This window comes from Ananas comosus, linkage group 4 (genome assembly GCF_001540865.1).
Source record: "Ananas comosus cultivar F153 linkage group 4, ASM154086v1, whole genome shotgun sequence".
NCBI lineage: Eukaryota > Viridiplantae > Streptophyta > Magnoliopsida > Poales > Bromeliaceae > Ananas > Ananas comosus.
Genome location: NC_033624.1, coordinates 4536082 through 4548295, shown reverse-complemented (window position 1 = coordinate 4548295; position 12214 = coordinate 4536082). Strand labels below are relative to the sequence as shown.

The following is a 12214-nucleotide window of genomic DNA, read 5'->3' as shown; positions in this document are numbered from 1 at the left end:
TATGCTTATTGGTTGTGAATCTATGATGATTCTACAACTTTGTCAATAGCTGTTACAACTTTTCTAACTTGAGTTACATGGTGATGACTTCAATATTTTGATAGAAAATTTTGGAGGATTCCTAATGAAGAGTGCACAAGTGGACTTTATAATGGCTAAAAGTAAACTTCTAGAAATCTTAGTTGCACTCACAAAACAAAATCTTCAAAGTGTAAAACTTGATTGTTTTTATTAATAGGCTTAAAGAATATTATAATTATAATAATAGTCCTTTAAAAAAATATTTATAAAATTAGTCTGATAAATAATTCACCAATTTCTAAATGCAGATAACTGTTTACTGCTTTCTTAAAACGTTAAAATTATTTTTACTATTTAATGTTATGCATTTTTTAGAGTTTGGATATAGAAGCTAAATTACATAAAATTCTCTGTCAAAACTTGATTTTTCACTTTCCTCTCCTGTCATTTAAAAACTTATACTTTGCCCTCTTATAAAATGAAAAATGTTCACTTCGTCCCCTACCATTAGTAAGCCGTTAGGGTTCCGTTTATAAAATATTATTATATATTTTTTTATGCCAAAAATGTTCCCAGCCTTCTCTCTTGTGAATATGGTGAGGGGCAAAACCGTACCCCCTCTGAATATTTTTCATTTTACAAGGGGGCAAAGTGTAGGTTTTTAAATGATAGGGGGAAAAGTGAAAAATCGGATTTTGACAGAAAGATTTTCTGTAATTTAGTCATATAAATTTGGTAAAAATAATAATCATTCACTGCTTAAGTCTAGTTTTATAATAAAAAATTAAAATATCTATTTTTACAATTAAAAAATTCTGTAAGCCGCTCGAAAACTTTTAACATTGTATCTGAGTTTCTGAAATTATTTCGGTCAAATCAACATATTTTGCGAACTCCTAGAATTGTTAGAAATTTTCCTTGTTCTAATTTTAAGTTAGTAGTACGAGCAATAATGGAATGGAAAAGCTGCAGATAAGAATAATTTTTTTTTTTTTCCTTGACATTATTTTCATAGGGAATTATCACAATTGTTATTTATTAGGAATACTTCTAAAGATAAAAAAAATAAACGAGTATTAAAGAAAATTAACTGAGAATTAAAATCTCTATATCTTAGTGAGGACACCTATTGTAAATCAACCATATTAGCGAGTACACCAGGACAGTAGAGTGTTCGAGCATCGTAGGTAGTTAGTATCACTCTTTTCTTATCTTTAAGCCACTCTAATTCATTTTTTTCGCTTTTATTTTATTACAATAAAATATAGAATAAATTATGGTATGATTTATTTTAGGATAAAAAATATATATAAATTCAAAATCAAGTATGATCACTAAATTGAGAGTTAGTAGTCAATCCATAAGTAACATATTATAATAAAATAATTTATAGTCAAGAATCCTACAGAGTAAATTGCACTGCTATCTTCTGAACTTTTGGTGAGTTTCACTTAACTCTCGAAACTCCTAAAATAGACATCTAATACCCTAAACTCTAATATTTCATTCGTTTTATCCATTCCGTCAGTTTCCGGTTAATGGAGCTTGACGGAAAATTGACGGAAGGGGTAACATAAATAAAATATTAGAGTTTAGGATGTTAGATGTCCATTTTAGGAGTTCGAGGAGTAAAGTGAAACTTCGTCAAAAGTTCAGGGGGTAACAATATAATTTACCCTTTTAAATTTGATATCCACTCTTTCAATATATTAAATCAATCAATTTTTTAAAATTTTGATTTTTGATACCCAAACTTTCAATTTATTTGATTTAAGCACTTTGATGATTTATTGCTGATTACTTTGATAAAATTGTCATCGTATAAATTATATAAAATATACCAATCAAGTCTATAGAAATAAATGATGTATTCAAATTTGGAAATGTGAAAATCATTAAATGACTCAAATTAAATGAATTAAAAAGTTGGGTAGCAAAATTAAAATTTTTTATGGTTAGATAATTGGATAGAAGCAAGTTATAGTTTGGATAATTTTTATACATATATTTTTACTTAAATTATATTTGAGACAAAAAAAATAAAATAAATAAATAATGGGCAATTGCTTATATATTCCTGAAAATTTTCTAACTTTCTGATTTATCTCTTTTAGAAGGCCAATATTAAAAATATCCTTTTTACGTTTAAATTCTGTTAGTGAACTTTTAGTAATAGTCGTTATCTCTGTGAAATTACTAATTTGCCCTTTCTAATATACCCTTCTGTCATCATCAATTTTTCTTATTTGCCCTTAAGTCAGGGACAAAAGAAGTATTTTAATTTTTGATCCTTTCAAATATACCCTTATGCCATCAACTTTTCTTATTTGCCCTTAAGTTAAGGGCAAAAGAGATATTTTAATTTTTTTTTTAACTCTGATAGACATTTAACTCATGTTTAATATTTTTGAAGTTTTAAGGGGTATATAGGTAATTATCCCAATAAATAATTATTCAGTTGTACCTGGCCGTTGGCTGCCCCAACAGGCCAATGGCCATGCTCGCCGGCCGTTTGAGACAGCAAAAAAAAATAGTTTTTATAAATTATAAAAAAATTTGTCAAATAATTTTGTAACAAATTTTCAGAAAAATTACTTTTCTCTTAAACTTTATTCAAACGCTGAACAATTTCTATCTAAGATTAATTATACAGAAATTATTTTTTCAACAATTAGATTAAACAGACCCCTTGATTTTTTCTTTCTATTAAAGAGAATTGGTCGTTACATCTGAAGGGCTAGATCGATACAGGATTAATGGCTGGAAATTAAATAATTTTTTCTATAATATTTTATAAAATAAATAGCAATTTTGTAAAAAAAATATTAATAATAATATTTGATTTGTATCATAAACAAAGTAAAGAAAGAGAAAGTAAGGAAAAAGGATTTAGTACAAAAAAAGCAAGGTGCGCAAAGAGACTTTAGAAAAAATAAAACAAGAAAAGAGAGATGAAAGAGAAAGCAAAGGACCCCTTATCTCCTTTATTCCTCCAAATGCTATCTAAATTTATTATTCACTAATTAAGAGCCCTGCACGATGCGACAGGAAGATAATAGAATAGTAAATTATTATAATTATTAACATCACTTTTTATCTATTATGTATTAATATTTTTAAATATTATTTATCTCAGTATTGAATAATTAAAAATTAAAGTATATTTCTTTTGAAAAATATTTAAACTTAATAAGTAAAATAAATAAATCAGTTTAAAATAAAATAAAAGCTCATTACAGTAAGATAAAATTTACAGATAAGAAATATTAAAAAATTAATTGGAGTGAAAATACTATCTTTGGCATTCTTGGCGGTGACGTCTTCATTGTGCCCTCGTTAATTTTTATCGTAACACATACAACTAATAAAGTATTTGATTCCTAAATTTTAGATTAGTGAAGAAATCAGTAAGTAATTATCAGAAGCATAAAAAATAAGACTAATCAAAAGTCATTCGAAATCAAAATAGAAATTTAGAAATTTGATTACTAAAAAAAAGAAAAAAAGATTAGAGACCAAAAATAAAAAATAGTGGAAAGGTTGGGGGACTAATGTACAATTAATTTTTGAAAAAAAGGTGTATGTGGGCTCCACAACCCTCCAAAATAAGCATAGGCATCTTTAGGGTTCATAATTTATGTTTATAAAAATAATGATATAAAGATAAAGATGCTTTAATGGATATTTTCTGAATAACCCGTTAAGACAGAAAAATAGCATTTCCACCTTCCTCTACTAATTAAATAATGAATTATTATAAAATATTACTAATTCATGTATTATTGTATATTAATTAGCTTATTAATTAACTAGAGAAGTAATTATCCATTTGACCTATTAAATTATTAAATAGTTATTACTATTCGAGCAATTTATTTATTATTTATAATCAATTAGCTAACTAAAAAAATAATTTTGTAATGTATTCATTCGTGATTACTATTCTTATTAATTAAACAGTTAATATTTTGACTAATAAAATTAATTTCTTAATTAAATATCTAACTAATTAAATAATTAACTACTTTTTTTTAATAATAAGTTAACTTGTTTTTTATAGTTAATTAATTAATGCACTTCTTTATTATTTTATACGCTATTCATAGTTTATTAATTTATTAAATTATTATTTAGCTAATATTTTGGTGTTAATTAATTTGGCAAAATATTTTTATTTTGAAAACTATAATTACTTTTATTCCCACTATTCTTCTAACCATTCAAACGGTATTTTTTTTAATTTCTGTAAGTAAGATAATTTTCATCTAGATACAAAATTAGTTTAATTTCTATTTATTCCAAAACTTGTATTTGTATAAAAAATAAATAAGAAATAACTTATTCACAAACCAAATGATAAAGTATAAATAAGTTATACCTGTATCAGGAATAAATAAAATTAACTAGCTTATTTCTAAACCGAATGATAAAGCAGGTCATAGACTACTGCATCTCTCTCATTGTGTTAAAAAAAAATGTGCTTCTTTTCTCATAAAAAGATAAAATGTCTTATGATTATGAGTCTAGCTTGGGAGCTTAATTCCAGGGGCATAATAGCTTTCGTGTTTGCAAATTATTTTTGATGACATGAATTCTGAATCGGTGATTGGCTATGGTGGATTTAATTTAGAATATTTGAAGCATCTTAAAATAAGTTTTATAATTTTTTAATAACATTTACCTGATAGTTAAGGAGACTCAAAATTAATAATTTTAATGGTGGATATAAGTCGCTTAAAATTTAACAGTATAAAAATATTGAAATCAGATATAATTTTGGTAGAAAATTATTTATACTATTTAAAACAAGATTAATATAACTTAACTAAAACTTTAGTATTGTATCATTATTTTTTATAAGATTTTTTACTTTATTCGTTAATTTTGAGCCCTTTCTTTCACTCGATAAATAATATTAAAAAATTATAAAATTAACTTTTAGATACTATAAATACTGTATGTTCAGTTTAACAGAGTCGATTGTCGATTTGAAAGTTCTATCATTAAAAAAAAAAAAAAACTTCAAAAACCACCTTGTGGTTCGGCGCTTTTTCACTTTAGTATCTTATGTTCTAAACTTTATCATTAGTACCGTGTGGTTTAGTTTTTCTCTTTCCGTTATCCCCTCCATTAATTTTTCTATTAAGTTAGTGAGAAAGTTAAAACCACAAGATAGTAAAGTAAAAATTTTGTAAACCACAGAATATTAAAGTGAATATTCGATAAACTATAAGGGGGTGTTTGAAGTTTTTTTTTATATATTTTAACGGGGAGTTAACTAAAGCGTTGATGGAAAGAGAAAAATAAAATCGCAGGGTACTAAAAAAGTATACTTTAAATCACAAAGTACTAAAGTGAGAAGACGCTAAACCACATGGGGATATTTGAAGTTTTTATTTAAAAGGGCTAAATTACATAAAACCTTTTTATAAATACCTTTTTTTTTTTTTTTTCCTCCTAAACTTTCAAAAACCTATATTTTATCTCCTCAAGATTTCAAGTTGTTGCATTTAGTTCTCCTTCGTTAGGGTTCCATCACTATTCCGTCAATTTTTAATAATTTATACTAAAAATACTTTTTAAAATAACAGAAATATAATAAAAATTATTTTTTTATAGAAAAAGTAAGAATAATTTAGTTATTTTGCCCTCTCTATTAACGTTATACCCCTAAAAATATTTTTAAAATTAAAAAAATAAAAATATAGATTTTTAAAAATAAAAAAAAAATATTTATAGGTTGATTTTGCTTACAAAAATTGAAGGTATCGAAATAGCCTTACTTCTAAAAGCACCCCAAAGGTCCAGCTCAACTCTAAATCTTTATGGTGTGAGCGCGCTAATCCTCTCACTTCAGTGGCTACTTTTTTTCTTCTTTTTTTTTTCGATTTCTTTTTTAACCTTTTGGTTTTTTAATATCCTTACCCTTCCTTCCATTTCCACACTACACCTATTTCCTTACGGCCTGGGGAGGAGCGGGGGAAGGCTTGAAGGTAATGTACAGTTTTTCTATGTGTGTTGTCATGTTTTTATTTTCTCGATCTGTTTTTTTTTTTTGACGTACTATATTACATACTGAGAAGCAGCTGCAGTTAAGATGTGTCTAAACTTGTTGGATAGCAATTTGCCAAGTTTTTTTTTTTCCTTTTTTTTGTTTTTTCAGAAAAAAAAATAGGGTGATTTCATATGGTGAGAGAAAAAAACTAATGCTTTGTTTGGCATTTATCAATGAGTTTTTAAAAAAGCTTAACTTTTCACTTTTTATAATATACTAATACTATTTTGTTTTACTCATAGACACCTTGATTATCAATTATTTTGGAGGTTAATTACACCATTGGTCCCGAACCTTTGCACAGTTTCTTAATTTGGACCCCAACTTGTTTTTGGCAATCAACTTCCTAATATCTTGATTTCATTACAATTAAATCTCAGCCGCGCGTTAAAAAAGTGTTAAAATTAACGGAATCGTCACGTCAGCACCACGGAGGCGCCGTGTCAACGCCCAGCTAATTATACAATTAAAATTAAAATTTTACATTATAAATTTAAATTTAAATTTAAATTATATTTTGAATTAAATTATAAATTCAAAGAAAATTTTTAATTTAAAATTTAAATATAAATTTTGATTTCGGATTCAAATTTAAATTCAAATCCAAATTCCAATTATGTACTTAATTTTAAATTCAAATTCACATTTCAAATTCTAATTCTAATTTAATTTCAAACTGATTTGGAATTTCAAATTCAATATGTGAATTTGAATTTGAAGTTTAAATTTAAATTTAGAATTGGAATTTCAAATTCAAAACGTGAATTTGAATTCAAAGTTTAAATTCAAATTTAGAATTGGAATCAAATCTTGAATTCAAATTTAATATTTAAAATAAAAATTTTGAATATGATTTTAAATTTAAATTCAAATCTTAAATTTAAATATCAGTTTCAAAATTTTCATTTTAAATCGCTAACAGACCCGCCGTATACATAGATATTTCCTCTGTATACGAAGCGAAAAGTAAAAGTACCTGTAATCAAACAATACTACAGACAGTAGTATAGAGCAGCTAGGAGAGAAAAATAAAACATGCATATATAAACTGTGGTTCTATACATACATAAGATCCAAGATACAAAAGCACTCGCACTGGCGAGAGTACAACATCTGTATGTATAAACCAAAACTACACTACTTGCAGCGGTCCTCCACTAGCTCAGCAACTCAACTGGAAGGACTCTAACTCGCGACGTCCTTGCCACAATCAAAATCAAAGACAACAGCAGCCGAGGACGATGGCTCTGCAAAACAGTGGAAACAAACTGGGTGTGAGAACTACTGCAAAAAGAAGTAGTCCTCAGTGGGTACCGCCTTCGACACATCGGTCCACCCACTAAGTCTACAGGAGTAAGCAAGAAATAGTAAGGAAAGCTGGAACATATCTACAGCTATCTGCCTCTATACTATCATGCTCTAATCTAACCAACTGTAGAATAGTGTCAACTCAGACCCAATCTCACATAGGGACTGTAATCATACCCGTTACTGGGACTGTGAACACACCCGTCCCGCCAAGTTGCAACTAACCAGCTACCTCCACACTAACAAGCCCGTGGAGAGCGAGTCCAACCTGCACGAACGACACCAACACAAAAGCACTAAGCCCGACTCCGGAGTGGCACTCGTGGGCGCTACCCATCCGAGTATGCAAGCGTATCTCTGTCGAGCTCAATCAGGCTCTAACAAACCAAAGGCAAGTAGCTAAGGTCAAAACAAGTCTAGAAACCGAACCCACGTGCCCTCGGCACAATCTGATACCAAAAACAGGAATTCGGGTCCACCGTCCACCCCGACGGCACCCGACAACCAGAAACAGCCTAGACTCTGCTATAAAAATAAGCTCAACGTCCCAGCATGAGCGTAAATGCATTCTAAACTACCCTGAGTATCCACCGCGCTGAAACAGCAGTGATACAATCAGACCACGGCTCCTAGAGCTAAATCAGGTAGTAGAAGCATACGACGGGTCAAACGCTGGTTTTCTCTTAAGTCAAATTTCAAGTCCAACATGTATAATATAAATATTCATTTCAGCATGCTTCTATATTCATATTGCAGTCAAGATGCTAATCGATGAATTTAAGCATGATATACAAGAACTGAAAACTATACACATCGACTAAACATGCACTTAGGAGCGAAACAGATGATACACCCACCTCACAAGCAATTCCCTAGCAGCAAGGAGGTTCCCAATCTGCTGGAAGTTCAGCCGAACACCCACACCACCAGCAACTATCCACCTTAAAGATCCAATCCCAAAATTCAGCAAAAAATCTATCAATTCACATAATTCCAGCATTTAAACATAAATTGTCTCAACCACAATGTCAAAACTCACCTAAAGATCTCCAATTCAGGTGAGGACAATCCCAAATCCAGTGAATAATGATGGAGGGTGTGTCTCAGGTCCAAAATCCCACTGCCTCCAAAGATAGCATCAAGAACAATTCAAAATTTTCATTTTTAGCTCAAAACTACAAGCAGCAAAGAAAAATATGGATTCGACCAAGCTAACCTCAACCAAAATCTGCAATTCTGGGCTTCGTGGATTCCTCTTGAAGTCTAGAATCCAACAAACCAAGTTTCACCGCAATCCGACCTTCCTACATCACACACGAGCTAAAACACCGAAGGTCGTCACTGGAAAACTGTAGAACTAGCACTCCACCAAGCTGAATCAATGGAAGTTTGATGCAATTTGAGGCAATCCGAGGGTTTAAGATGCTAAAATGAACTTCTCTATGAAGAAGGGAGGAAAAGAGCAGCAAAGGGGCGTATACCAGGTATTTATAGGGTGTTGGAGTGGTCCGATAACCCTCAAGAACAATTGCTGAAATATGATGTCCCTATAGAAAATCCGAGATCTGGGCGCCCTAAACCTAGTTCTGGGCGCCCAGAACTTCCAACCTGCACAAATGCTCCCCTTCGATTCCTCCGCCTGCGGTGTGCTGCGCCAGTAAACGGCTCCGGCGGACCTCACCTACCTCCTGCCACGTGTCAACACAAACGATATTCACGATGTAAAATTTTCGGACCCACTTCTGGGCGCCTGGAATATAGGATCCGAATTGGCTTCCAGTTTCAGTTAAATTCAGCACTCAGTACTGGGCGACCTAAATCCATTTCTGGGCCCCCTAAACTCCTAGGCGCCCTAAATCCAGTTCTGGGCGCCCTAAACTAGTAAAACTCCAGTTTTGCTTACTTGAGTGTGCCGAGTCCATTTCTGCATCCAATTCGTGCAGAATTGATTCCGATTCAGTCCGACACTCTCCAGAAGTGTCGATCAGTTATTAATACTGAAGCCAATCCTATCCAAAGCTCAGAAACACTATAATAAACATGTTAACAACAATATAGAAATTGGCGAGAAAAAAATTAGTTTAGTGACATCTATGAGAAAAAAAAAAAGTACAAGGTAGAAAACGAAAATAAATTTAAAATAGTTTAGATTGATAAAGTATGATAATAAATGTTGTCTTTGAAAAGAAAATAGTACAATGTAGCAAATAAAAATAATACTAAAGTACAGTGTTGTAGAATGTTATGAAGCCTTTTTTAATAAAATTTTAGTGAATTGTGCAAAAGTGGATGATGAATTGTTTGCAATTTTTGCATCTAAGGTATTTGTTTGATAAGGGAAAAAATTTTTAAAAAACTTTGGCCTTGTTTGGTATCATTGCCGTGTATTTATTTTTTAAGTAGAATTTGTACATGAAATTTTTTTTTGAGAGATAGGTAGCACGCTACCCGCTTCATTTATTTTATTTAGAAATAAACTTAGCTGAAAATGTGAATCAACTAGGATTCAAACTTGTGTCTCGAGTACCAACCACCTAGGCGTTTGCCACCCAACAAAATTTGTACATGAAATTTTGTTGGAGTGAATGTGAGATTGTTTACAATTCTTACATCCAAATTGTTTATTTGGTAACAAAAAGTAAAATTTTGGAAGCAAACTTTTTTTTGCTTTAAACATTGTTTTAAGTTGCCATTCATCACTTGGCCGGGATGCCAAAAAAAAAAAAAGTCTTTCCACCGGTATGTTAAATTATATAGAATTAGTGTTTCAAAGAAATAAAAAAAGGGCAATGATGCCAAACGAGGCCTTAGAGTCTTTGTTTGGTATTGTTACCCTCTTTTTGTACTTTCAAACACAAATGCTACATGATTGGATACGATGACGGATGGAGTTTCCCGTTCTTTCTTGTTTAGTCATCTTGAATGGATGATGTAGGAGCTGCATCTGCTCTCATGTACTATCTTTTCATCAGGAAAATTTAGTAGAGTTTGACGGAAGGACTCGACCGAAACAAGTGCTAAATTTTGGTACATCAGCAGCAACAAAGTTTATCATTACAATAAATTAAAGTTTATGACCACAGCAAAAGTTTCGCAATAATCAATCACCAATATTCCCTAGTACACAATAACAAATCACCAGCATTCATATACTTTTTATATTTTCATTCCGTTTCTTTCCATGAGAGAGTCAGTGAAATTCCCATTGTAACATGTGTGTTTGTCTGATGAAATACAGTAGATCTGAATTCTGAATATAACTTTCCAGGGATCATCTACAAAGATGGTAAGATTCTGAGACTTTGCGAAATTCTCTGTTATATTTTGATCACTATAGTTGATTACATTTATGTACTGCTATTTCAAAGAATATCGGCCAAACCGGCGAGACATTCATTAGAATCGGGCCTCAAGGTGATGACCGTGGCGATGAATGGGATGATGGTTGCTTTGATGGAGTCAGAGAGATTCTTATATGGCATGGAGACAAAATAAATGCGATTCAATTTGTCGACGACCGCGACGGAACATCAGTGTTATCTGACAAGCATGGAGGGAATGGAACAAACTTCGATCATGTAAGTCATCCTAAGAAAAGCCTTTCACCTCATCTGTGAAATTTTTGCAATTGCAGCTCGTCTTGACTTATCAGTTTGGTGGATATTAAATTGCTAGCGTGTCAAGGTATACAATGCAATGGCTTTGTTATCGAAAATTAGTTGAATGGAAAATTGCTTCCTATGCATTGAACTATCAAACAGTGGCATCTTCATGATTTTCTTCATTTTTTTTCTAATAATTTAACGTAGGTCCTCTTTTCCTCTAAATTTAATTTACTATATCTGTACTGACTCTATTTTTCTGATCTCTTTTGGAACGAGTGTATAGGTCGGTGTTTTCTGAGAATTGATGATGCTTAGATATCAATTTTGTAGAACACACTTAATCAGTGTAATATATATTGTTACTTACGTTTGTGAATTGATTTACCCAACTGCATTTGTATGGCTAGAATGTTCATAGACTAACATGTTTTAAGCACTCCCTATGGTCATTATGCCAATGCAGATTCAACTGAATTATCCTTCGGAGTATCTAACAGAGATAAATGGGTTTTGGGGGGATTCCTACTACTTACCATCTGTCATAGAGTCCCTGAAATTCAGCAGCAATAGAAGATCATTTGGACCGTTCGGGCGCAGCGAGCCCAGTAAGAGACCAGCTAGTATGTACGATTCCAGGGAAAGCGCAGTTAATCACTTCCACTTCAAAGTGATGGATAACAAGTTGTGTGGGTTCTTCGGGCGTTCCGATGCCAACTATCTCTATGCCATAGGCATTCACTTCAGAGCCCTCCAAAAAACTGCCCTAAAATTCCCAAGACCAGCTTCAGCACCTCCCAATTCCAGTACTGTTGTTACCAATGTCTCTACGGGCAATCCAAATGCTGTTCCTCGCCCTTGCGCAACCTCACCTTCCAGTTCTACTACTGGCACCTTCGCCAGCGCAGTCCCTTAAAGATTTAAAAAGCGCTTCCGTTTGGAATTTTGCTTTTCATACTAGTCTTATCCTGTGAAACTTAAGTGCTAGCGCCGTGTATTTAACCACCTTCTCTTTTCTATTGTGTTGCTTAATCGTGGACGATCAAATATGGACTCTTAACTTTGTTTTCACTTCTCCAGCTGTGTACTTGTACTCGGCAAAACTTTTGAGATATGTACCTGAGTTTGCCGATATTTTCAGATCATAGGTACTATGCTTTCAGAAGCATGCATCATATCTAGGCGCTTCCACTGCAGTGTCGGGTCATAAGCTATCCAAACCGGTAAT

The 12214-nt window shown here is 31.7% G+C and overlaps 1 protein-coding gene across 1 annotated transcript; it reads left to right on the top strand.

Annotated features, from left to right (window-relative positions):
* On the top strand, positions 5965-12112 carry LOC109709699 (jacalin-related lectin 3-like). Its single transcript, XM_020232027.1, has 4 exons — positions 5965-6014; positions 10653-10670; positions 10753-10962; positions 11453-12112. The coding sequence occupies exons 2-4, from the start codon at positions 10668-10670 to the stop codon at positions 11900-11902; spliced, it is 663 nt and encodes a 220-aa protein (XP_020087616.1). The 5' UTR covers positions 5965-6014; positions 10653-10667; the 3' UTR covers positions 11903-12112.

Coding starts and splice junctions, on each gene's coding strand:
- LOC109709699 (XM_020232027.1), top strand. Junction 10,963..11,452: donor ATGGAACAAACTTCGATCAT/GTAAGTCATCCT, acceptor ATGCCAATGCAG/ATTCAACTGAATTATCCTTC.